Genomic DNA, 27,773 nt, shown 5'->3' with positions numbered 1-27,773 from the left:
CGGACAACCCGACAGATTCGGAAAAACCGCAGAATTTAAAACAGAATTTGTGTCACAAGATCGGCACTTACATGCACCGGGACGAAGAAGGTGAACTCCGGCGGACCTCGGCGCAGCAGCGACACCTGGTGGATATCCGGCACATGGACCTTAGTGAATCCCGGCAGACCCGAATCCTCGTCGGAGAACGCGCCGCTGGATCGCGATTGGACCGGGTAAGTAAATGAGCCCCAATGTCTTTAGCTGCCTGTATTTCTGGTACTAGCATTAAAGCAATAAGCCTCATGTTATCTGAAATATGATCCAAAAATCATGTTCTTGGGTATTATAGAACCGAAGACGGGGTGCTCTCAAGTGACATCTTCCTACAACCACTAAACTTGACTCATCTCATGTGAAAATGGGTTGAGATGGGTCATATTTGCCTGACGTTGGAGGAGACATTTCATATCCTACATGAGGGACCTAGTGGTTTAGTGGGGTCAAACCTGGTGCCAATTTAAGCAATTGGTGTCTGTCAAGGCACAACACCTTTAGTATTAGGAATACATTTTAAGATTCCCCTTTAATGTGGAGGAATAGTCTCATCTATACATTACACAGATATAATTTAGGTCAAGGAGCACTGTGTGATGCCTCATTTCCTCAATGGGGGGCGCTGCAGGCAATTTTGAGCACTTACGTCTCATAATCGCCCCTCTATATTATTCTGGATTTTAAGGAAATCTCATTTCGGCAGAATATTCCTCTTTCTTGCTGACAGATCTATCACCCAGACGTGATCTATGATGATTTGCTACCTACCTGCTCATCCACCAGTGAAAAATCCATCGTGGTGTCCTGCCCTGACGCCGCTCACAGATCATCTGCCGGGTACAGGGAAGGGACATCAATCCCCTGTAAGTGATTGTGTGTCCCTGCTATCGCTCTCACTCCACGCACATATGCCCGTCCCCGTGTAATCGGAGGCTGAGAGAGACTTTCATTTGGTAAATCTTTCCAGATGTTCGGGGGCTGATTGCATTTTGTTTGTCAATAGGATTAGAGGGGGGATTCCAGTCCTGCCCATAGGCCTGATCCTGGCACCGTGGCACAGAGGGCACAGCCCAGAGGACACCCAGAGCTAAGAGACAGATCAGCAAAATAGTATCATAAAGGGGACAGCAAGGAGGATGGCCGGCTCTTATAGGGAATGTGTAGCCAATGAATCTTATGCACTTCCTAAAATAACAATAGATCAAAATGTATCTCTTTTTTTAAAATTTATTATAAAGAGCGCTTATAGATTGTAAGCTCTTGAGAGCAGAGGCCATGTGACAATGTTATCGCTCTGTAATGTCATATTTTGATTGTATATGTCCCCTAAGATCTGTGACGCTATATACATACAGATTTACTATAAGGATCAATGTACAGGGAGGGGGAGGAGATAAGCTGTGACATCATCTATTGTCAGTAGTGATGTAATGATGGTTCAGTGTTATCTATATAGAGGTCATTGTACAGGAAGGGGGAGGAGATAAGCTGTGACATCATCTATTGTCAGTAGTGATGTAATGATGGTTCAGTGTTATCTATATAGAGGTCATTGTACAGGAAGGGGGAGGAGATAAGCTGTGACATCATCTATTGTCAGTAGTGATGTAATGATGGGTCAGTGTTATCTATATAGAGGTCATTGTACAGGGAGGGGGAGGAGATAAGCTGTGACATCATCTATAGTCAGTAGTGGTGTAATGATGGGTCAGTGTTATCTATATAGAGGACATTGTACAGAGAGGGGGAGGAGATAAGCTGTGACATCATCTATTGTCAGTAGTGATTTAATGATGGGTCAGTGTTATCTATATAGAGGTTATTGTACAGGGAGGGGGAGTAGATAAGCTGTGACATCATCTATTGTCCGTAGTGATGTAATGATGGGTCAGTGTTATCTATATAGAGGTCATTGTACAGGGAGGAGGAGGAGATAAGCTGTGACATCATCTATTGTCAGTAGTGATTTAATGATGGGTCAGTGTTATCTATATAGAGGTCATTGTACAGGGAGGGGGAGGAGGTAAGCTGTGACATCATCTATTGTCAGTAGTGATGTAATGATGGGTCAGTGTTATCTATATAGAGGACATTGTACAGGGAGGGGGAGGAGATAAGCTGTGACATCATCTATTGTCAGTAGTGATGTAATGATGGGTCAGTGTTATCTATATAGAGGTCATTGTACAGGGAGGGGAAGGAGATAAGCTGTGACATCATCTATTGTCAGTAGTGATGTAATGATGTGTCAGTGTTATCTATATAGAGGTCATTGTACAGGGAGGGGGAGGAGATAAGCTGTGACATCATCTATTGTCAGTAGTGATGTAATGATGGGTCAGTGTTATCTATATAGAGGTCATTGTACAGGGAGGGGGAGGAGATAAGCTGTGACATCATCTATTGTCAGTAGTGATGTAATGATGGGTCAGAGTTATCTATATAGAGGTCATTGTACAGGGAGGGGGAAGAGATAAGCTGTGACATCATCTATTGTCAGTAGTGATGTAATGATGGGTCAGTGTTATCTATATAGAGGTCATTGTACAGGGAGGAGGAGGAGATAAGCTGTGACATCATCTATTGTCAGTAGTGATGTAATGATGGGTCAGTGTTATCTATATAGAGGTCATTGTACAGGGAGGGGGAGGAGATAAGCTGTGACATCATCTATTGTCATTAGTGGTGTAATGATGGGTCAGTGTTATCTATATAGAGGTCATTGTACAGGGAGGGGGAGGAGATAAGCTGTGACATCATCTATTGTCAGTAGTGATGTAATGATGGGTCAGTGTAATCTATATAGAGGTCATTGTACAGGGAGGGGGTGGATATAAGCTGTGACATCATCTATTAGCGATTGACCTAATAAACCTCTATGAGAATATTGTGACGCCGTGTAACACCTTCTAGTTATTGTTTCTTTCATGGTACAGTTTGGTGGCATCATGCAGTAAATGTCACATTTCTTACCCCTTCTTGTAGATAATCTCCATGGAACGCGCTTTATGTTGCATTTATAATGACCTTTTGAGGATTATTACAAGTTGTAACTTACTAGATGTCCACTAGGGGGCAGCTTAGAACTATTATATTATAATTGTGGTGGTTTTAGAGCCCAGCACTTCATTATTTGGGTAAATTCACTTGTATAATTGCTGATTTGGTTGAGGCAGAAATAATTTCATCCGGTTTATATTTTGTAAGCTGAATTATTTCATTTTCTCATCACAACCTTTAATGTTGCAGATTCTCTAGGAGAATGAAGAGATTCTGGTATTTCTCGTCCTGCGGTTCTTTGGGATCTGGTGAGTATCCTCCTAACTGTTACTTAGTGTCTCATAGAGTGTAAGCTCTTGCGGTCAGGGCCCTTGCTCCTATGTGTGCGGCTTCTATAGTTTTGCCTCCATTAAAGTGAATCAGAACAAGCTGCAGTTCCCCTGTTTGGCCACTTAACAGTCCATGGAGCTTTCTGCTTCCCCTTGTTCTGCTGATGGTGCAGGGGTCTCTGCTGTACCCCCATTAATGGCCAATCCGCAAGAATAAACATTGCCCACTACTATCAATCACAGGATGCTGGGAGTTGTAGTTCACCAGGTATCAGAGCCCCTCTATATGTTCTGCAGAGGTTTCAGCTTCTTCCCGATTACTTCATTAACTCCCGCCCCGCCAGCGCGCCCCTGGAATGGGGATGGCGCTGTTATTATGCACCTGCAGTGTATCCAGCGCTCGCCAGCTCCGGTAATGATTAACGCCAGGCACTAACGATCTCTACTAATTAACAAACACATCATCCTAATTTGGGGCCTTTGATTTTCTATCAGTTTTCAAGCTGATGCTTAACTCTTTCTTTGCTTTTCTGCTTCTTCTCTGTTCCCATTTTCCTTTAGAAAATGACGGAAAAAGGGGCGGTCCGGGAATTTATTATCAGAATCTAATGGTAAGAAATGTAACATTCGGTAAATCACTCGCTCCTCTAGTACAAGGCAATGGGGGCCCCCAAAGGTCCCTGTACCACAAACTGAAATATGGCAGATTCTTTCTATGTTTTTTTTACAAACCCTTTTACTTTATCCCCTTCAAGACCAAGTTTGTTCGTTTCCTTGTGTTCCCGTTTTTTCACTCCGCTCCTTTTTTTTTCTTTTTTTTTTTACAGAGCTTTATGAGGGATTTTTATCTGCAAGACAAATTGTATTTTCTTGTTGCTGTATACTGGAGGCAGGCTGTATGCTGGGGGCAGGCTGTATGCTGGGGGCAGGCTGTATGCTGGGGGCAGGCTGTATACTGGGGGGCTGGCTGTATACTGGGGGCAGGCTGTATACTGGGGGCAGGCTGTATGCTGGGGGCAGGCTGTATACTGGGGGCAGGCTGTATACTGGGGGGCTGGCTGTATACTGGGGGCAGGCTGTATGCTGGGGGCAGGCTGTATACTGGGGGGCTGGCTGTATACTGGGGGGCTGGCTGTATACTGGGGGGCTGGCTGTATACTGGGGGGCTGGCTGTATACTGGGGGCCGGCTGTATACTGGGGGGCCGGCTGTATACTGGGGGGCCGGCTGTATACTGGGGGGCCGGCTGTATACTGGGGGGCCGGCTGTATACTGGGGGGCCGGCTGTATACTGGGGGGCCGGCTGTATACTGGGGGGCCGGCTGTATACTGGGGGCCGGCTGTATACTGGGGGCTGGCTGTATGCTGGGGGCTGGCTGTATACTGGGTGCAGGCTATATACTGCGGGATACTTTTTTTATCCGTTCCAGCCAAGATGCTTTTTTTTCTCCTCCAATTTTCCATTATTATTTTACTCCTTTTCTATAGAATTGATGAATCTTTTACAAGAAATAACTTCTTTCAATATATTATAGAAACTGCAATATTGGACGCAGACAATGAATATGGACAACAAATGGAGACCTAACAAGACAACAAAGCACAAGTATGTACAGCTGTATATTCTGGTGTCACAACCCAAAACCCATGATCCAAGAGAAGGAGATTACCGGACCTGTATATTCTGGTGGCCCAACCCGAAACCCATCATTCAAGAGAAGGGGCTTACCGGACCTGTATATTCTGGTGGTCCAACCCGAAACCCATCATTCAAGAGAAGGGGCTTACCGGACCTGTATATTCTGGTGGCCCAACCCAAAACCCATCATTCAAGAGAAGGGGATTACCGGACCTGGAACCGGACAGTGCTATTATATGCTAGACCTCATGGAAATGCAAGAAAATGAGTGTACAGTGTGATCTGCTGTCCTTCTGGATGGTGGTCGTATCTAAGACATCTTCCATCTATGGTCCAGATGAGTATCTGGTCTACAGTGATGGACTGTGATCTTGTGTAGCACCAACCAATATGTCTCCCGGCCATGAAATCTGTGACTAAACTTAGTCTAAAGTCCACCTTTGCAGACACGGAGTCTTTCATGTTCTTCAGAAGCTGTTGTGTGGTGTCCACGTTTCCTGAAAAGTCACATCTTGGCCTCCAGCATTTCTAAGAAAAGTTTGTGCATAGGGATCCTGCCCTCCAACCGGATCTGACAGAAGGTGCGGACGGCTTCATTCGCTGTTTGACGGAGTAGCGGTAGAGTCATGAGAAGTTTGCCGGAGCGGTGGGGATCCTCGGCGTGATGTTCCCTCTCGTAGTCCTGTAGGGCCTCGTGCAGACGATCTTGAAGGTTCAGAACGGACTCCACGTTCTCGATGCTGCTGGAATCTGCGCAAGAGGGAAGAAAGATTTGTTCAACCGAATCAAACCAAAAATAACTTTATTTAAAGGATAACACTGCCGATCGGTATTGCTACATTGTAGAGGTCTACGCGAGTATGAACTAGAACAACGAATGGGTCACTGCTAAGGTTTCGGGTCCACAGGTTACTTTTTGGTTGGCCCAATGAGTAATATTAGCATACAGAACCAGAAATGTCTTCGTAGAACTCTTAGAAGTCGTATTTGGTGTAAATCTACTGAAAATAAGGAAATTAGCAGGATAAGAGTAGAAAGTTGACGGTGGTGGTGTCAATATCACGTAATGGACCACAGATTCTGGAATGGACCTAATAACCTTCAAATTGGGTCGTCTATTATTGGGTTATACCCTGGGTACGGTGGAGAATCCTCTGATTCTATGCTGGTTCTGGTACTGAATAGATTGGGTTGATTCTTCTCTTAGTAAAATCCCCCTACACAAATGTGTGGCCAACCATAACTTTCCCTGGGATTTCCATAAGCGAAATCAGAGCGATCGACCGATCTCCTGGACCGTATTACAACAAATTGGGATCTGCCGTGCGGCTTCTACCACGTGTGTCTCTCCACACCCACAGAATGTGAGAAAATGGATTTATCGGTATGTCGGGAGGAAACTGACAACATTCAGCCAGCGATCTGATGATCAATCCTGATGAGCCCCAGAGTCGTAAGATAAATTACATTTACATCCCCCCCCCCCCTCCCGCATTTCCTTTCCTATTACCTTCTCATTATTTGTTACTTAATCTTTTACACCCACTTTTCTCGTAATAAGTGGGGGGTGGGGGGGGGCAGCGGATGGAAAGAGCAGCTCATTAGGAATTCACTGATCAATATGACTGATGGATTATTTAATTATGAGATGATCAGTCTTGTGGTTGTACATGTAGTAATCACTCCTGCAGCACGAGACAATCTGCACAAGGGGCCACCGGCCGCTACCCAGCGCAAGGAACCCCAATTTTTACCTTTTTTAATATAAGGGAATATTCAATTATGTTTTATAAAAATGTAAATCTTTTGAGTAAATGAATACATTTGATGTGTCGGCATATTCTGACGCCAATAACCTTTTCGTATCGCTGTGTACGGTGTTGTATTTTGTGGGACGAGCTGCCGTTTTCATTGTTAGCACTTTGGGGACTATGTGACCTTTTTGGATCACTTTTTTGTTAGAAAAATTTTAAATGCGAAAAAGTGCCGATTCAGACATTTGTATGCAGGAGACGTTTGGATATGGCGGGGTAGATGCCATTTCACCGCGGCACTTACATGTTTATTACCACAAGGACTGATCTCTAGCGCCAAGTGTTTGCAGGGTAATACAGCAGACACCCGCCATGTATAGAGAGGGCTCAGCCCGTGAATAACAGTGATACTACAGAGTGCGTCGTTTTGCTAAAGTATTGCAAAATATAATAGGATAGGGAATGACAGAGCCGGATTAAGGTCGGTGGGGGCCCAGGGCACAAAGGATGGTGGGGGCTCCCATTGAATGTAGTCCAGACGGGGAACAGCAATCGCTATATACTACTCCCCAGCAATAACGACCATAACGGTCATGTGACCACATTTGGTGGGGGCCCCTTTTAGGGAAAAGTGGTGGGGGCCCCAGGGCACGCGCCCCGTGCGTCCCCCCCCCATATTATCCGGCCCTGAGGAACGAGTGATGAAGTGTAGCACTATGTAAGGATAGGGTTAATATAGCAGAGCACTTAGGCCTGACACAATCCATCCTGTATCCCGCTCAGATCGTTACGACTACAAACCGAAATCCAAAGTTACAGAAAAAGTGTTTGTAGCCAAATAAAGCAACTGACACAAATCCAAATTAAGCAAATCCATTTACTGCATGGATCGCTCCGGGCTTCAAAGCATTTGCTTAGTCTGCGAGGAGCGAGCCCCCCCCCCTGCTCCCCCCCCTGCCCTCCTTTGTTCCGATCCATCCCCACACACAAAACGCCTTGGGACATTATTGATCGGCCAAGAGGCGGCCATCGATAACGCAGCGCTGTCTATTTGTAAGAGCCGGTGACAGCTGTCAGTGGGATCATCCCGTGACTCCGGCCTCACAGATCGGGGGCCGATTGTAGGGGAAGTCATAATGAACGAGGCTGATAACCTCCATCATGATTGAAATTGGGTCGAAATTGGCCAATTGTTTTGCATCAACGTCTGTCCCAAATGCGTCCCTGGGCTGATAGGAGATGGTTTTTAACCTAAGAGACGGGTGATACCTGCAATTTTTCACATATAATATATTTTGCCTTTTATGGAGTCTCCATGTATCAGATACAAACCAAAGAGCGAAGAGCTTGTAGTGGTTATTTTGGGTAGACAACCCCTTTAAGCAGTGATCCGAGACCATTTATAACACTGATGATTAGGTTCAGATACTTAGTAACCAATGTAAGTCTATTTATCTATGGCCTTCTTTCTTCTAAAATCATCTTTTACAATTATGCTAATGAGGTTAATGCAGGCTAGGACCTAGTCAGAAATGTGAGCTGCAGATAAAAATCCAATTTTTAACTGTATCTCTAGATCAGTCATGTGAAAGATGTGATTCTTATTTTAACTATGACACCTTGTATGGTTCTAGGTGCTATAGAAGCGAAGATAGTGAGGACTGAAGTGACCTGCCCATGCAGCCTCTAAACTTGACTCATCTCAGGCAAATATGACTCGCTTCTGCTCATTATCACAAGGGTTTGGATGATGTTGTTTATAGGTAAACCAGGTAGATTTCACATAAGAGAGTGAATTCTAGAAAGGACATTTTATACTCGGCCTGAGGCGACTAGTGGTTCAGTGGGGGCAAAATTTGGGGACATCCTTTAAGACATAGCACAGAATGGTGAAACCAGAACCACACTGGTGCTACTAGATATAGAAATTTATAGTAATTAGAGATAAGTGGACCCAATGTTTCGGGGGTTTGCCCCATGTGACTGGGACATATTGTCGAATTTGATGGCTGAAAAGCCGATTCGGCAAATTGAAGGCCCAAGATCCCAGCCATAGCTATGATTGGCTGGCTATATGTCCTGGTTGCGCGGGCCAAATCCAAACCAGAATGGAAATATCAGGTCCACCTATCTCTGATAGTAATTATACTATAGTCCTGTCCAGTTTCGGACTGGCATTTGTTGGGGGCCCACCCTTCAACCATAAAATACCATAAAAAGCATATCATGTAGGATGTATCATCAAAACTATCTAATAATTTATAATATCGGAATCGTTCTACATGAAATAGATCATAATATCCAATGATAACTCCATTCAATTCCAACAAAAGATCTTTGGGGCCCATTACAAAGTATAAGAACCTGGGGCCCACCGGAGGATTCTCTGATGCTCTGGTGGGCCAGTCCGACACTGGTCCTGTCTCCAGGTGATATCTACCTGAGTTAGCCAGAGCCATGGCCTTCAAGGTGACAAATTCCTCCTTGTCCAGCTTCGTCTTTCTGTATTTCCTGACGAGCTGAAGCAAAACAGAATGGAGATTGAGGAGCCCCGAGCTGCGGCTCTGATCTCTGCCCAACAAGAAGTTCTCTGCCAGCGCCAGCTCGTCATTCATCTGTAACGAGCGATAGACGATGCCCAGGACGAGGACTTCCATCCACGCGCTCTGGAGAAGCGCCATCTGATCCACCAAGGAGAGGACGGAGAAGCCTAAGACGGAACGGGAAGAGTTACATTGTGTCCTGCTGTAGAATGAGGTAATAGACGGGGGGCTATGGGGGGGCACGGTATATGAGGACATTCTGGGTACAACCGGGTGTTACTACTACAACTCCCAGCGTGAGAGTCAGAATATTCCATCTATCTGTGACCACAATTTGGGATTGGATGATGATGATGATGTAGGATACGATCTGTAGGTTTAGATGAGTGATGGGCAGCAGTTCCCCCCCCCCCTCTGTAACCTTCACTGCAATCTGGCTGCGTTTTATTTTCCCCGAATATCAGCGTGAACCTCCTGCCCTGTCACGCGCTCCCGCTCCTTTCAATTAGCTCCTCTTTGTGGTGTCAGCCTCCATTACCTGTCTCTTTCGCACTATGGCAATACAATTGTTTCTTTATATATTGAGTGCTCCATTTAATTGGGAAATATCGGAGATTCCTATCACCGGAGGAGGAGAGGGGGGGGGGGGGCTCGGCTGTGGCACAATCGGAGAAGGGACCCTGAATACTATTAATTTGGAGATGATAATCTGTGTCCTTCTTGCAGCCACTCAATAGATGCCGGGGGTTGATAGCTCAAAACCCAACTTGGGGGAAGGGGGGGGGGAGTCGGAGGCGGATACAAAATGTTTTGGTTATCAGATGTTTTTCAAGGGAAACATTCGGGATCCAACTGGGAAAATTATTATAGTCACATTCCATGGTTTTTACTTTCAAAACTGAACGATCTTTAATTTATAGGATAATGGGGCCCTTGAACTTCACATTTTTCAGTGATCCTCCTACTTAGATTCCCCCTATATTATTATATGATGGAATTTCTTTATAAGAATAAGTAATATGTATCCAAGATACATTCCGCAGAGGAAATTTACCTTCCCTGCTCCCTTTTGCATGTATATATATATATATGTATGTATGATACTGGTGTCTTCCTATGTCACAGGAGCCTATTGACCCTCCATTGTTCAGTGTCCTTGGTGCTCCTACTACTTACAGTATGCACCCCCTGAGCTCTGAATTTGTGCTTCCTCTTACAGTATGGTATAATAATAATAATTCTTTATTTAAATAGCTCCTACAGATTACGCAGCGCTGCACAGTGTTTGCAGCCATGGGGCTCACAATCTAAACAACCTAACAGTATGTTGTGGAGTGTGGGAGGAAACCGGAGGAACCAGAGGAAACCCAGACAAACACGGAGAGAACATGGTATCACCCACGTAGGCAGGTGTAGGTAATGTCAGGACCTACCTGGGACATGTTTAGCCCAGCCGATGGTGACCAGCAGCTCCCGGTTGATGAGCTCGCACAGGGTGGTCAGGGTGCGCAGGTCACTATCTTGCAGGTCAAGATCCGGACTGGCAAATACCTCCCCGGGCTCCACCAACACCAAATGAGACACTACTTTGTTTGCTGTAAAGCAGGAGAGAATTAAGCAGTGACTATATCATATCCATGTCCCATTGTATCTGTAACAGGCTCAAAATATTCCCCCAAAACCTACTTGTCCTCTTTCCTTGGAATGAATGGTGAGCGGCGAGGTAGGAGCAGGGGTCTGGGGTCTCAACCTCCACCGGACGTCTGTATTTTTGTCTTCCACCTCGCACTCGATCCAACCTCACGCCTACAAGAGACAGAACTGTGAGTTATAGGTGATATATTAAAAGACATTGCCCCTTAAAAAATTTTTTTTTGTAAATCTGTTAAAATGATATTCAGCTACTATGTTGCGCTACTTATGATTGTATATTAATTTATATAAACTCTATATTGTATAATTGATTTATTTTCTGAATAATAATGACCATAGAAATGTTTAAAGGAAATCTACCAGCAGAATCTAGCATGGGACCAGGGTCGGCTCCAGGTCTCAGTAGGCCCCTGGGTGACAGAGCCTCAGGGGGCCCCTTTGCAGTGAACTCAACAGTCTCCAGAAACTTACAGTCTCCTGTTCCCTAAAATATTCCCTAGTGCATCATCCCAAACAGTCCCCTCATTGTCATTTTATATACACCCCCCTCACACCCTATGGATTCATTAGATACAGCCCCCCAAAATCCCTATGGGCCCCCCTGCAGCTATGGGCCCACTTGCCATATAGATTTAGGCACCATGACAGTGGTAATCATCTTATATTTGTTATCCATGGCCTCCTTCCTTCTAAAATCAACGTTTAAAATGATGCTAATGAATCAGAAGGGTTGTCGCAATTCCCCCCTCCCTCTGCTTGATGTAATCCCTGGGAGGGGAAGTTCTCCTGCACAGTTTAACAGCCTGCGAAGCTACAGCACAAAGGGGTTCAGAAATTGACCCCCCCCCCCCCCCACGCAAAACAATTTCAGAAAGGACAAAGTAGGTAAAATCAGTGATAAGATTGTCCTGCATTTACCTTCCTTCATCATTCCAACTTTCAGGCACTTGCGGAAGCGACAGGCTTGACAGGACTTCCTCCGCCGCTTGGTGATCTCACAGTCATTCACCACAGGACAGCTATACTCGATGTTACCTGCAGAGGAGAGGATATAGCAGGTAATCACACGCATTAAAGGGGAACTCTAGGACCAGATAAAGGGCGCGCTTACAGAAATGGCGCCCCTTGTGGTATTTACGTGGTATTGCAGCACCTTATTTACAGGCAGTCCTCGGGTTACGTACAATGATAGGTTCCATAGGTTTGTTCTTAAGTCGACTTTGTATGTAAGTTGAAACTGTATATTTTATAATTGTAGCTCCAGACAAATTATTTTTTTTTTGCCCCAGTGACTATTGGAGTTTTGAAATTTTTGCCATATTATGGATATTACTATAGTATTTTTATACAATGGATATAGTACAAAGTTGTTGATCTCAAATATATATTTCCGACTAAAGTACAAATCAATTTGCATAATCTATCAATTATCCATAAACTCCTGAAATCCCAAAAGTCCAGTAACTTTGAGAATAACCCCACTAGACATCACTTTATTGGGGCACATTTACTTACCCGGTCCTGTTGCGATCCCCGGGGTGCGTTGTACGACGAGGATGAAGTCCGGCGCAATTCTCTTAGATCGTGCGCCCCTTATCCCGCATGTGTCACTTCCCCGCTCAGGTCCCCAGAGTTCACCTTCTTCTTCCTGGTGCATGTAAGTGCATTGTCCGTGTATAATGCACTGTGTGGGGAGTCACTAAGATCCTGCCCCTGATATCCTGCATGTGTCGCTTCCCCGCTCAGGTCCCCGGAGTTCACCTTCTTCTTCCTGGTGCATGTAAGTGCATTGTCCGTGTATAATGCGCTGTGCGGGGAGTCACTAAGATCGTGCGTCCGATATCCTGCATGTGTCGCTTCCCCGCTCAGGTCCCCGGAGTTCACCTTCTTCTTCTGGTGCATGTAAGTGCATTGTCAGTGTATAATGCGCTGTGCGGGGAGTCACTAAGATCCTGCGCCTGATATCCTGCATGTGTCGCTTCCCTGCTCAGGTCCCCGGAGTTCATCTTCTTCTTCCTGGTGCATGTAAGTGCATTGTCTGTGTATAATGTGCTGTGCGGGGAGTCACTAAGATCCTGCGCCCTATATCCTGCATGTGTCGCTTCCCTGCTCAGGTCCCTGGAGTTCACCTTCTTCCTGGAGCATGTAAGTGCATTGTCCGTGTATAATGCGCTGTGCGGGGAGTCACTAAGATCGTGTGCCCAATATCCTGTATGTGTCGCTTCCCCGCTCAGGTCCCCGGAGTTCACCTTCTTCCTGGTGCATGTAAGTGCATTGTCCGTGTATAATGCGCTGTGCGGGGAGTCACTAAGATCGTGCCCCCGATATCCTGCATGTGTCGCTTCCCCGCTCAGGTCCCCGGAGTTCACCTTCTTCCTGGTGCATGTAAGTGCATTGTCCGTGTATAATGCGCTGTGCTGGGAGTCACTAAGATCGTGTGCCCGATATCCTGCATGTGTCGCTTCCCCGCTCAGGTCCCCGAAGTTCACCTTCTTCTTCCTGGTGCATGTAAGTGCATTGTCCGTGTATAATGCGCTGTGCGGGGAGTCACTAAGATCATGCACCCGATATCCTGCATGTGTCGCTTCCCCGCTCAGGTCCCCGGAGTTCACCTTCTTGTTCCTGGTGCATGTAAGTGCATTGTCCGTGTATAATGCGCTGTGCGGGGAGTCACTAAGATCGTGCGCCTGATATCCTGCATGTGTCGCTTCCCCGCTCAGGTATAATGCGCTGTGCAGGGAGTCACTAAGATCCTGCGCCCAATATCCTGCATGTGTCTCTTCCCCACTCAGGTCCCCGGAGTTCACCTTCTTCTTCCTGGTGCATGTAAGTGCATTGTCCGTGTATAATGCACTGTGCGGGGAGTCACTAAGATCGTGCACCCGATATCCTGCATGTGTCGCTTCCCCGCTCAGGTCCCGGGGGTTCACCTTCTTCTTCCTGGTGCTTGTAAGTGCATTGTCCGTGTATAATGCGCTGTGCGGGGAGTCACTAAGATCCTGCCCCGATATCCTGCATGTGTCGCTTCCCCGCTCAGGTCCCCGGAGTTCACCTTCTTCTTCTGGTGCATGTAAGTGCATTGTCAGTGTATAATGCGCTGTGCGGGGAGTCACTAAGATCATGCGTCCGATATCCTGCATGTGTCGCTTCCCCGCTCAAGTCCCCGGAGTTCACCTTCTTCTTCCTGGTGCATGTAAGTGCATTGTCCGTGTATAATGTGCTGTGCGGGGAGTCACTAAGATCCTGCGCCCTATATCCTGCATGTGTCGCTTCCCTGCTCAGGTCCCTGGAGTTCACCTTCTTCCTGGAGCATGTAAGTGCATTGTCCGTGTATAATGCGCTGTGCGGGGAGTCACTAAGATCGTGTGCCCAATATCCTGTATGTGTCGCTTCCCCGCTCAGGTCCCCGGAGTTCACCTTCTTCCTGGTGCATGTAAGTGCATTGTCCATGTATAATGCGCTGTGCGGGGAGTCACTAAGATCGTGCCCCCGATATCCTGCATGTGTCGCTTCCCCGCTCAGGTCCCCGGAGTTCACCTTCTTCCTGGTGCATGTAAGTGCATTGTCCGTGTATAATGCGCTGTGCTGGGAGTCACTAAGATCGTGTGCCCGATATCCTGCATGTGTCGCTTCCCCGCTCAGGTCCCCGGAGTTCACCTTCTTCCTGGTGCATGTAAGTGCATTGTCCGTGTATAATGCGCTGTGCGGGGAGTCACTAAGATCGTGCACCCGATATCCTGCATGTGTCGCTTCCCCGCTCAGGTCCCCGGAGTTCACCTTCTTCTTCCTGGTGCATGTAAGTGCATTGTCCGTGTATAATGCGCTGTGCGGGGAGTCACTAAGATCATGCACCCGATATCCTGCATGTGTCGCTTCCCCGCTCAGGTCCCCGGAGTTCACCTTCTTGTTCCTGGTGCATGTAAGTGCATTGTCCGTGTATAATGTGCTGTGCGGGGAGTCACTAAGATCGTGCGCCTGATATACTGCATGTGACGCTTCCCCGCTCAGGTATAATGCGCTGTGCGGGGAGTCACTAAGATCCTGCGCCCAATATCCTGCATGTGTCTCTTCCCCACTCAGGTCCCCGGAGTTCACCTTCTTCTTCCTGGTGCATGTAAGTGCATTGTCCGTGTATAATGCGCTGTGTGGGGAGTCACTAAGATCGTGCACCCGATATCCTGCATGTGTCGCTTCCCCGCTCAGGTCCCTGGAGTTCACTTTCTTCTTCCTGGTGCATGTAAGTGCATTGTCCGTGTATAATGCGCTGTGCGAGGAGTCACTAAGATCCTGCACCCGATATCCTGCATGTGTCGCTTCCCCGCTCAGGTCCCCGGAGTTCAGCTTATTCTTCCTGGTGCATGTAAATGCATTGTCCGTGTATAATGCGCTGTGCGGGGAGTCACTAAGATCGTGCCCCCGATATCCTGCATGTGTCGCCTCCCCGCTCAGGTCCCCGGAGTTCACCTTCTTCTTCCTGGTGCATGTAAGTGCATTGTCTGTGTATAATGCGCTGTGCGGGGAGTCACTAAGATCGTGCGCCCGATATTCTACATGTGCCACTTCCCCACTCAGGTCCCCGGAGTTCCCCTGCGCTTAGTCCGAATCAGTCAGGTTGTCCGACGGCCACACCTCCAATCTGTGTCGCATGAAAGTCAGCACGATTGCGCCAAAATCCGATCGCGTGCACCAAAAACCCCTGTTAAATGCGGCACAAATCGGAAATATTCGGGAAACACGACGGTGTGCGGACCCATAGTAAATGTGCCCCATTGGGTTTGCATTGAGGCACTCTCTTAGTATTTGCAACCCATATGAGCATTACACCAAATATCATCCTACTAATTAAGATTTTACAAGAAAACATACATTTTTTTTCCAGTAAAAGGCAATTTGCAGTCTTATAGGTAATAATTTCACCATTGAAGATGTCTGTTTAGACGGCTTCATCAAAAACGAACAGTAAAACAGATGTAAACATGGTCCAACGAGTCGCTTCTCCCCTCCCTGATCTCCCCCCTCGTTCCTTTGGGGTAAATGCAGCTTATTTAATTACAAATGAGAATAAACAGAGAGAGAAAGTGGAGGAGAGGCCGGGGCTGCTGGATTGCCGCTGCGTGTCCCTGGGGGGTGGCCCATGTTCGGATGTGAAGGGATGCTCTGCCACTCAAAGCTCACACACACTAATGAATATTGACTGCTCTCTTTTGCCTGACAGATTCCTCCTCGGGTCCATATGTGAGGATGGAGGGGAGACCAACCCTGTGGAAACTTGGCACTACCTCCCATCAATACTGCAATTAGCCGTTGTGGCCTCAATTGCAGTATGGTATTAAGGAATCAAAGCAGAAATTATTATGAATGAATGGCCCGGACATATGCGGTCTGGAAAGTGGACATATGTGTGTTCAGTCTCTCTGAGCGGTCTTGTTATCACAGTAGTGTAGTATGTAATGCATAACATATGTAGATTTAGATCAAATTAATACAGAAAATAGTTCTATATCTATCTGTATCTATACATACATGTATAAGCGGGTCAAAATACTATTGAAAAAGGAAGGCTGTCAAATAAGTCATTCCACACTGCGCTCCTGACAACTATACAAATAGGACCTGGAACTGTGATACATATGAATGAATCCTGGCCTTGATCATCAGCAGGGGTGTAAATACCATAAAAGCAATGAAAATAGTTAGATATCTGTATCTATACATACATTATCTGGAGCTGTGATTAAATATACTGTATTATTTACTGTAACAGGAAAGAAATGCTGTCAAATTACAGCTGTTCCACACTGCGCTCCTAACTATACTTAAAGGAAACCTACCACTTGAAATGGCAGATTTAAGAAGAAAACACCGAGCACCAGCTCAGGGTGAGCTGGTGCCGGAGCTTATTTTTGTTAGTGTTTTAAACCGCGGTATCGCGGTTTAAAACACTTTTTAAACTTTATAGCCGACGCAGGCAGGTACGCGCTCGGCACTTACCGTGCGCGCGACCGTGCGTGCGGCTACATAGGAAGTGAAGGAGAGCCACGCGCATGGTAAGCGCCGAGCGCGTACCTCCCTGCGCCGGCTATAAAGTTTAAAAAGTGTTTTAAACCGCGATACCGCGGTTTAAAACACTAACAAAAATAAGCTCCGGCACCAGCTCACCCTGAGCTCACCCTGAGCTGGTGCTCAATATTTCCATCTGAAACCTGCCACTTCAAGTGGTAGGTTTCCTTTAATAGGACTTAGAACTGTAGTATATAGCAAGGAATCCTGGACTTGATCGTTAGGGGTGTAAACAGTGTCGGACTGGCCCACCGGAGTACCAGAGGCCCCGGTGCAACCCTATTGAATGCTGAACTCCAGAGGTCCAACAGAAAGCAACCCAACTTATAAGCAGCTAGAATCTATTTCGTGGCGGATAATGAACAGTGGGCCCCAGATTAATTTTCTCTGGTGGGCCTAAGACAACCCAGTCCCAGGATGTATATATTATAAAGTCAGCACAAAAAGTTGCTATGGAGCCACTGTAGAGTAGTCTTGGACCCTTAAATTGGTGATCATGCACAGGAATGGTGGCTCCATTTGTTGTGGGCGTGGTCTCCTGTTGTAGATGATAATTATGTATCATTACAAAGGGTGCCCTATTCCCTTTGTATGACATTATATTGAATGTCAATCTAACCCTTGATGGACCCCCACACCCGACTCGTCACCTTGCACAGCAGACATAATTGTTGGTCAAATGGTCAAAACTAATTTTTATTAATTCATTTCTTTACCATAAAATCCAGAAAAATGGATTTTTTTACATCGACCCGTCTGACCTCCCGGTATCGGCCATATATGATGGGAAGTCCCATTGGCCGCTATGGCTTCTATGATGTCCCTCATACCCATAACCCTCCACTTTTTTTAAGAAGGTTGTAGGGGGGTATATGTAGAATTATGGGATCACATTGTAACACAAAGTGATTACTATTGGGGGTTTTACACAATTCTTACCACGTTTACAAGACTGAACCTCTAAACTCTGCCTAGAAACGGCAGAACGTTGGATCTTCTGTAGGATTTCATCAACCGAATGAGATTGCTCTAAAATAGTCTATTTAAGATAATTAAAATCCAAAACTTCTGGTGAAAATCTTAAAAATCTTCTGCTTGGGTATGATGATTGTCTGATCACGTTTCATTAGGAGAAATCCATTCCCGCGGCTTCACGGCTGATGGACAGGATGACACGGGAGCCGTCTAATGGCTTTTCCCCTCTCGCTCCCCATATTGAGCCTTCACACGCAGATCAATGGGATTACTCAACCAATTTAAGGCCTTGACTCGCTCACAACACGTCTCACAAGATCCATAACTTTCCAAAGGGGTAAATGAAAGCCGAAAGAGAAATCTGGACAGGGGCCAGACGACTAGACACTATGGGGTAGATTTACTTACCCGGTCCATTCGCGATCCAGCGGCGCGTTCTCTGCGGTGGATTCGGGTCCGGCCTGGATTTATGAAGGTAGTTCCTCTGACGTCCACCAGATGTCGCTGCTGCACACTGGAATACACCGAGCCGGGCCGAGTGAAGGTAAGTGCAAGCTCCGCGACACATTTTTCGTTTTTAAAAGCGCGCAGATTTTCCGAATGCGCCACAATCCGATCGCATGCGCCAAAATCCCGGGCCAATTCAGGGAAAATCGGCGCAAATCGGAAATATTCGGGTAACACGTCGGGAAAATGTGAATCGGGGCCCTTAGTAAATGACCCCCTATGACTTTACCTTCATAAAGCTCCTCACCCCTGATCCACAGCCCCTTCATCTTCTCCCCAACATGGACCTACATCTGGTTTTCCATCTTTGGAGATGAAATTTGTAAATGATGGACTTTCTTGTAGTCATCTCTGATCCAACTTCTAAATTTCTTGGCCCATCTACCTGAAAATGACCATCCTTTACGTAAAGAGATCAATGGTGACAATAACGGAGACCTCCTGTTATCTAGTTTATACCACGCCTAATGTTCCATATCAGATGCATTGATAGAAAGGGTTAATGCCGAGACATCTTCCCGTCCCATGATCGAGGGATTTCTCTTCACCTGTTTAGTTATGAAGATGAATCAATAAAGATTTAATTATGTTGTTATAACCTCTGGCCTCGTCCATCAGGGAGCTGCCAAATAACATTGTGTCTGTGTGGGACCAGGGGAGGGCAAAATGGCCCTAAGATCACTCCCGAATTACAGATATAGACAGGCTGCCATGTTACTCAATGCACTATTAATATTCATGACAATTCCCCCAGCGCTCAGTGGTATAACGAGTATGGCTGCTGCTGTCCATCCATGTGATCCGTCTAATGACTCAGTCCTTATTAGGACCACAGTGTAATATGATGTGTAATATAATGGGTCAGTCCTTCCTGGGGCTAGAATGTAACAATGGAGGTGATGCATATAATGGGTCAGTCCTCATTAGGACCAGAGTGCAATAATAACTGTGATTATAGCCCTTCCTAGGACTAGGGTGCAATAATGGAAAGGACATATATTATTGGACAATCCTAACAAGGACCAGAGGATAAAAATGAGTTGCAAGTATAATGGGGCAATCTATACTGGAACCATAATATAATAATAAAAGTGATGTGCACAATGAATCAGTCCTTAATGGGACCAAAATGTAAAATAATAAGTAATGTTTATAATGGAGCAGTACTTCCTAGGTTCAGAGTATATTATACATACATAGATGCATATTATACATAGTGGGGCAGATTTACTGACCCGGTCCATTCGCGATCCAGCGGCGCGTTCTGTGTGGAGGATTCAGGTCTTCCGGCAATTCACTAAGGCAGTTCCCCCGATGTCCACTAGGTGTCGCTGCTACGCTGAAGTCCATCGGAATGCACTGAATTTCACCAACCCGGGCCGGGTGCAGGTAAGCGCGTGTCAAGCGACACTTTTTTTTTTTTTTTTTAAATGCGGCGGTTTCTCCGAATCCGTCGGGTTTCCGTACGGTCACGCCCCCTGATTTCCGTCATGTGCATGCTGGCGCCGATGCGCCACAATCCAAAAACCTGGGGCAATTCAGGGAAAATCGTCGCAAAACAGAAAAATTCAGGAAAATCATCGTAAAAACGCGATTCGGCCCCTTAGTAAATAACTCCCATTGGGTCAGTCCCTGCTAGGACCAGAGTGTCATCGTACAAGCGACATGTGCAAGTCCTGGATCAAGAATATTGATGCGTATAATAGACATTTAGAGTGTAAAAGATGTTTTATATAATGTGTCAATCCTTCTTAGGACCAAGATAGAATAATGACAAGTGTAAGAGTACAGGCAGTCCCCTACTCAGGGACACCCGACTTACAGACGACCCCTAATTAAAGACGGAACCCTTTGACCTCTGGTGACCTCTCTGGATGTTACTATAGTCCCAGGCTGCAATGATCAGCTGTAAGGTGTCTGTAATGAAGATTTATGGATAATCCTTGGTCCAATTACAGCAAAACATTTTGAAATTTCAATTGTCACTGGGACAAAAATTTTTTTTTTCTGGAACTACAATTATAAAATATACAATTTCGACTTGCATACAAATTCAACTTAAGAACAAACCTATGGAACCTATCATTGGACATAACCCGGGGACTGCCTGTACTATAGAGTGTATAATCAGTCAGTCCATGATAGGACCTGATAGTAAGAAATTCTTACCTTGTATTGTGCGCTTGAAAAATGCTTTGCAGGCCTCACACGATGCAACCCCATAATGATAACCGGACGCTGTGTCGCCACATACCAGGCAGAGTCGCTTGGGGACCGACCTCAGAACACACTGCATGGTGGGATCATCACTCAGAGATGGGGGGCTATCCGCAAACAGCTTCTCCCCATTATCAGAAAATCCAAGTAAAGCAGTGGGAGAATCCAGTCCTTGAGACTGTCCCCCAACTGACAGTCCATAGCTACTGCTGGTGTCCGACATCCCTCCGGGGCTAAAATATCCCCCCGTGTCCATCTGTAGAGTGGGACTGGATGGCTCCGCTTTGACCTGAAGGTTCAGATTGTGTGAAATCCCACAGAGAAACCTGAAAGACAAGAGAGGAGAGGATGAAGAAGTGTCACTCATTGGTCAGTGTAATCATTGGTTCTGTGATACCTACAATGGACCTGGAATCATGGGGTAAATCCCTGACCAATCCGTATCGTCCAGAAAACTTAGTATAAGGGTATGGCACTCCAGATCTCGATAAGGAAACTCCATATAGATGAAGTCCAACTAGCTCCAGTGGGGGTGTAGTATAATGTTAGGGCTGGGGCCCCTGCAGGGAGTGGGCCTCTACAATTCTCTCTGTAATGGTCAGGAATTAACAATTCAGAGACTTGTTTTGGGGAATATTTTTCAATTAAATGGAGAATTTTATTGAAAGCCTCAAGGTGTCATTGTGTCGGTCAACATTAACCAGTGGGTAAAACTAACACTGTGTTATAGGGCAGTGGTGGCGAACCTATGGCACGCATGCCAGAGGTGGCACTCAGAGCCCTCTATATGGGCACCCTTGCCATCTCCCTATGGCAGGGTTCGCCAGACAGGACTCAAGACCTCTTACAGTCCCAGGCAGCGCAGGACCCTAGAAGGAAGCTACAATGATAATCCAAACTTCTTCTCCTTCTTTCTACCGTGTTGGTGTCCTCAGGTGCCTATACAATTTAAACCTGTGAAAGAGCAGGGAAGTTACTGCTTAAATTGTCGCAATGGCTCCTTGGTGAAAAATATGTGGGCTTTGGTTGTAGTTTGGGCACTCGGTGTCTAAAAGGTTTGCCATCACTGTTATAGGGGAACCCTAGGGGCTGCTAAGCATAGCCCCTATAACGAAACATGCGTGATAGGTGGCCCATGTCAATGTGGGATGAGCGGGACCCACAATGATCAGGGTCTTGTTCATGGGACAACCCCTTTAAGGATCATCCTACAAGTATTCGTAATCATTTTCTGTAAATGTCCAGAGTATATGAGTAATTCAATCTAATGCAACTTTATCACTACTCGCGGATCGGCGATGAATACTTCATGTATACCGGCAATAGGGACGTGGCCGTCAAAATCATCTCATCTATCTAGTCAATTAATTGCATCGCATCCACTATTATGTAGATAAGAAATTGCAAGAACACAAACTGTAGACTACGGGAGACCCCACGCAACCTCCCAATTGTCTGTGGTCAGCAGACCCCATTCCAATGGGACCCAGGCACTGAGAAGGTGAGAGATGATAATGATAGCGGGGAGAGAGTCAGACCCCATTATAAAAGCTGACATGAAAGGAGAACCTGTTTCTCGCCTTCTTCCCTTGACATCTCGATCAATACCGCTCAATGGCCTTTGAAAGAGATGCTTAACATAGATTCTGTCCATTTGACTGTCACCCCCTGGAGAATATTTGGAGGTAGGGACAGGAAACGCCTGATGTCTCAGAACATCACAGCCCCCATTTTGTTTTACGTGAATAGCCGCGATGTCATTCCTATGAAGAAACAAGACTAAACCTGACAGGAAAGGCCTTCAAATTACCGGCCTGGAGACCCCAACATTATACCCAGTAACCATCAGACACAAACTCTTTAAGCCCTTTCGCTTTTTTTTTTTGCACGCAATTTTGTGACGCGCAGGATTTATCATGAGTTTCTGAGGTAAAACTGTTCTATTTGCCCATAGAAACCAATCAGAGCTCGGCTTTCATTTTATAAACAGCTGTGGGAAAATGAAAGCTGAGCTCTGATTGGTTGCCATGGGCAACTAGGACAGATCTGCTCTGAGACTTATGATAAATCTCCCACATTATACTTTGAAGGAATTTCGGACACGCTTTAGCCATAGCACACATGAAAATGTAATGCAAGCGTAAAACTTTTTTTTTTACTGATCTATCACCTTACAAAACATAGACCACATTCATCAGGTTCTCGTCTACTAAGTAAAAACGGATCAAAATCGCACACGAAAAAATGGCTTTTTTGTTAGTCTAATCCATAGCGTGTCTGTTTGGCGCTCATGTGGTGTCCGTGTTTCGTCTCTGTTGTATCCACGTCACGTCCCTTTGTCATCCTCTTTTTTCATGTCCGCTAAAATGACAAAACACCTTGTTCCCCAGAGAACATGGATGACATAATCGGGGTGTCCAATTTTTTGGCGGTTCCATTGGCTTTCATGGAAGTCTGTGGTGCGCATGTGAGAAAAATATATATACACCATGCATCCATTAGTGATGGGGAGTCCGGCTCTTCTTAGCGAGCTGGCTCATTAGACTCTGCTCACTAAGAAGAGCCGGCTCTTTTGGCTCCTGAACGGCTCCCTATTCAATATATAATAGGGAGCCACAGGCCAGTCAACTCGATTTTATCGGGTTAAAGGGGTGTGGTTAGCCGTTTAGGGGCGGAGTTTAGTGAGCCATCGGCTCACTGAGGTGAGCCGGCTCACGTCGTTCACGCGAATGAGACGGCTCTTTGTGCCGACCCATCACTAGCTGCCATTACAGTATGCTAGCCGTAAAAAATCGCAAATAGCATCTTGACGTGAAACATGTTAATTTGAAAGAAGCCCAAAATCTGACAGAAAATTTATTGAAATCTGATGGAAAACAGTCAGTTTTTCACTGCCCATACTCTGATGAAGCTGACAATGGGGCAGATTTATCAAGCAGTCTGAAAATCAGAATATTTCTAGTTGCCCATGGAAACCAATCACAGCTCCCCTTTAAAATATTCATGAGCACTGGTAAAATGAAAGCTGAGCTGTGATTGGTTGCCATGGGCAACTGGAAATATTCTGACTATCAGACTGATTGATAAATCTGCCCCAATGTCTACAACCCTGGCGTGGACTACTCCTAACGCCCCTGTAGAGGCCTATGTGATGTATGTAAAATGGCTGCCTCCCCTACTATAGTGACATGGAAATTCTGGGCATATCCATTATAAAATCAAGTTTCAGATCAATAGCTGAAACTCCTGTCGATATCTTGAAGGGAACTTTTTTACATTCAGAGAGGAGAAAGCCGTTTTAAATCAATATCCTTAAGTACAGAGCATGTAAAGAAATACATTCAGTGCACAAAATGGCCGCCAGTCAACAAACAACAGGTGCGTATAGGGTGCAGAGCAAGGCATTGTGGGAAATGTGAAAGAACATTCCAGATTTGTAGAATCTATGGATAGTCTTACCTGTTAATCGCTTAACTAGCAATTCCTCCATACAATCTTATTTCCATGCACACACTTAGAGGGAGTATTTAGGAGCAATGTGGGTCTATTGACCTATCCACCAGGGGAAATCATACAACAAGCATGAGTATGTAAATGAGATCCACGCTATAGACAGTCATAAGTAAGGCTATTGATCGAGAAGAAATGTAAAGCAGATCTGCAGATCCACAGCCGTCCATATTTCATCATCTGTGTAACAAGCTAAGACTCTTCCTTTTTGCTATTCCTTTCAGTTATTGATGGATTTCTGAGCAAACTTCCGTCAGCCTTGTATCAGCCACCAATCTGGAGAAGCAGAGCTGCAGGGTAAAGCATGGGGAGCAGAGGTCTGAGAACTGAGTGTGGATTTCAGATGATCTGAGACTACAATTGATAATACTATGAAAATGCTAATATTACCAGAGTTGGTGGATATTTGAATGGGTGACGCATGGAGAGGGGGATGACTGACTTTGTTGGAAAAACTCTTAAAGTAATTTACTATATATTATTATTATTATTAATTCTATGGTTATTACTATGACCCCGACTGGTGCGGTGGCGGAAGTTATATGGCTGAGGATAGGTTATTACTATGTATGTTATATAATATCCAGTGATATGGGAAAAAAAGGAAGAAGAGAAAGAGTAAGATAGAAAGTGAGAAAAAATTGGGAAATAAGGCAAGAGATAGATATGTACAGAGAGAGGAAGAGAACATGAGAGAGATAAAGAAAAAACGTAAGAAAGAACGTGAGAAGGAAAGAAAGAACGTGAGAAAGAAAGAAAGAACGTTGGAAAGAAAGAAGGAACGTAAGAAAGAAAGAAAGAATGTGAGAGAGAAGAAAAAAAGAGAAAAAAGAAAGAATGTAAGAAAGAAAGATGAAGAAAGAGAGGAAGAGAATGAGAGAGCAAGGGAAGAGAGAGATAGGGAGAGAACATGAGAGAAGTGAGAGGAAGAAAGTGAGAAAGAAAGAACGTGAGAAAGAAAGAGAGAGAGAAAAAAAGAAAAAGAGAAAAAAGAAAGAGGAAGAGAATGAGAGAGCAAGGGAAGAGAAAAAGGGAGAGAACATGAGAGAAATGAGAGGAAGAAAGTGAGAAATTAAGATGAAGAAATAAGGAGAGAACGAGAGAGGGAGAAACAGAGAGGAAGGATGAGAGATACCTTGATAGATAGAAAGAAAGATACAGATAGATAAAGATATAAGGTTTACATAAGAGATGTATGGATAGTAGATATACTGATTGATATATAATATATAATATATTAAGTTGTTTTTTGTACAGATATAATAGATAATATATGGATACTATAGATATAAAGATACCAGAGATCCCCATGTCTCCAGGCTCAGCTGTCAGTTCCGGGGTCTTCTGTCTGTGATCAATGAAGAACTGTGAATGTTGTAACTAACTGGATAATCTCAGTATAAAGTCACTTGTATCTATGAATCCTGTATCATGGCGGACGCTAAGTACAAGGTGTTTGGGTACATTCACACCTGGAAGATTTGTTGAAGGAATCTGGGACTGTTCCTGCTATAGATACATAGATAGATATGACGGGTGCAGAAGAGATTCTTCTCTTAAATATGGATAGATATGGGATAAATAGATGATGGATACATAGATAGATAGGAGAGAGATAGATAGATATTACAATTTTATCTATCTATCTATCCAATATTTATCTATCTATCTATCTCATATCTATCTATCTGTCTATCATCTATCTATCTATCTATCTATCTCCTATCTATCTATCTATCTCCTATCTATCTATCTATCTATCTATCTCCTATATATCTATCTTTCTCATATCTATCTATCTATCTATCTATCTATCTATCTCATATCTATCTATCTATCTCATATCTATCTATCTATCTATCTATCTCATATCTATCTCATATCTATCTCATATCTATCTCATATCTATCTCATATCTATCTCATATCTATCTCATATCTATCTATCTATCTATCTATCTATCTATCTCATATCTATCTCATATCTATCTCATATCTATCTCATATCTATCTATCTATCTATCTCATATCTATCTATCTATCTCCTATCTATCTATCTATCTATCTATCTATCTATCTATCTATCTATCTATCTATCTATCTATCTCCTATCTATCTATCTATCTCCTATATATCTATCTTTCTCATATCTATCTATCTATCTATCTATCTATCTCATATCTATCTATCTATCTCATATCTATCTATCTATCTATCTATCTATCTCATATCTATCTCATATCTATCTCATATCTATCTCATATCTATCTCATATCTATCTCATATCTATCTATCTATCTATCTATCTATCTATCTATCTATCTATCTCATATCTATCTCATATCTATCTCATATCTATCTCATATCTATCTCATATCTATCTATCTATCTATCTATCTCATATCTATCTCATATCTATCTCATATCTATCTCATATCTATCTCATATCTATCTCATATCTATCTATCTATCTATCTCATATCTATCTATCTATCTCCTATCTATCTATCTATCTATCTATCTATCTAATATCTATCTATTTATCTTTCTTTCTATCTATCTATCTATCTATCTCATATCTATCTATCTATCTATCTATCATCTATCTTATATCTATCTATCTATCTATCTATCTCCTATCTATCTATCTATCTATCTATCTTATATCTATCTATCTATCTATCTCATATCTATCTATCTATCTATCTATCTATCTATCTATCTATCTATCATCTATCTTATATCTATCTATCTATCTATCTATCTCCTATCTATCTATCTATCTATCTATCTATCTATCTTATATCTATCTATCTGTGGTCTCTCATCTACACGACTATCTAGGACTCTCCAGCCCCTGGTGTTGATGGTCTGACCCTATATCCTTAGGTATCTATATCCCACGTTTCTCTTCAATGGATCTTGTTCCCTGGGAGATGGTGACATTATCGGGTCACCCCGCGGTCCCTTAGGTGAGGACAGCTCCATATCACTCCATGGATAGAAAATATCCCTTTACTAGAGAGAAGGTATCAGCTCATGTTCAGACTACCCAGAATCTTCTCCAACATCATTCACTCCCAATTCCCAATATTAAAAATATATCATTCATTCCTGGGGAGGGGACTTCCTTTTAATACTTCAGCTGCTGCAGAACCTCTTCTTAAAGAGTCAACAGGAGAGTCTAAGTGATTCCTTCCTGCATCTGAGATGTGTGTTATATTTTTTTTGTATATGAACAGCAACATATGACTTTATACTATGTACTGCAGATGCTGAAGAACCTCTTTTTTTTTTTTTTTTAAAGTGAAATACAGCGCTACGTGTTTATCAGTCATTGATTGACGCTGGAGAAGCAGAAGTGATCTGCATCATAGCGGTTACACAAGGAGAGATCAGCGTTACCTAAGGATTGCCGCTCATCTCTGGGCAATTGTCAGAATATTATATAAGATGATACAGACTTTTTGCTTATCATATACTATAAATATATATGTAAAAATATCCGATATAATTGCATAAAACACACATAAAAGCGCAATAGAAGCTAAT

At 44.3% G+C, this 27,773-nt stretch overlaps 1 protein-coding gene and 1 long non-coding RNA gene across 5 annotated transcripts in view; one reads left to right on the top strand and one right to left on the bottom strand.

The window, feature by feature from the left end:
- Positions 1 to 298: 298 nt before the first annotated feature.
- On the top strand, positions 299 to 5,057 carry LOC140076809 (uncharacterized). The gene is made up of 3 exons (XR_011849658.1): positions 299 to 899; positions 3,286 to 3,344; positions 4,900 to 5,057. It is a non-coding gene; the product is annotated as an uncharacterized lncRNA (long non-coding RNA).
- Positions 5,058 to 5,214: 157 nt separating this feature from the next.
- The window catches only part of LOC140076741 (estrogen-related receptor gamma-like), a 28,471-nt gene continuing 5,912 nt past the window's right edge, over positions 5,215 to 27,773 (bottom strand). For 2 of the 4 annotated variants that reach the window (XM_072123405.1, XM_072123403.1), the window contains exons 2-7: positions 20,665 to 21,038; positions 11,872 to 11,988; positions 10,987 to 11,106; positions 10,734 to 10,895; positions 9,198 to 9,467; positions 5,215 to 5,753 (exon numbers count right to left, since the gene is read on the bottom strand). In XM_072123405.1, coding sequence (XP_071979506.1) covers positions 5,509 to 5,753; positions 9,198 to 9,467; positions 10,734 to 10,895; positions 10,987 to 11,106; positions 11,872 to 11,988; positions 20,665 to 21,038 — 1,288 coding nt within the window. In that variant the 3' untranslated portion in view covers positions 5,215 to 5,508. Of the gene's footprint in view, positions 5,754 to 9,197; positions 9,468 to 10,733; positions 10,896 to 10,986; positions 11,107 to 11,871; positions 11,989 to 20,664; positions 21,039 to 21,113; positions 21,244 to 22,882; positions 22,933 to 27,773 lie in introns of those variants that run through there. The other 2 variants (XM_072123406.1, XM_072123402.1) reach the window with 2 other exon arrangements.

This window comes from Engystomops pustulosus, chromosome 9 (assembly GCF_040894005.1).
Source record: "Engystomops pustulosus chromosome 9, aEngPut4.maternal, whole genome shotgun sequence".
NCBI classification, from domain to species: Eukaryota; Metazoa; Chordata; class Amphibia; order Anura; family Leptodactylidae; genus Engystomops; species Engystomops pustulosus.
The sequence above is the reverse complement of the archived record's forward strand: the minus strand, read 5'-3'. Positions and strand labels throughout refer to the sequence as shown.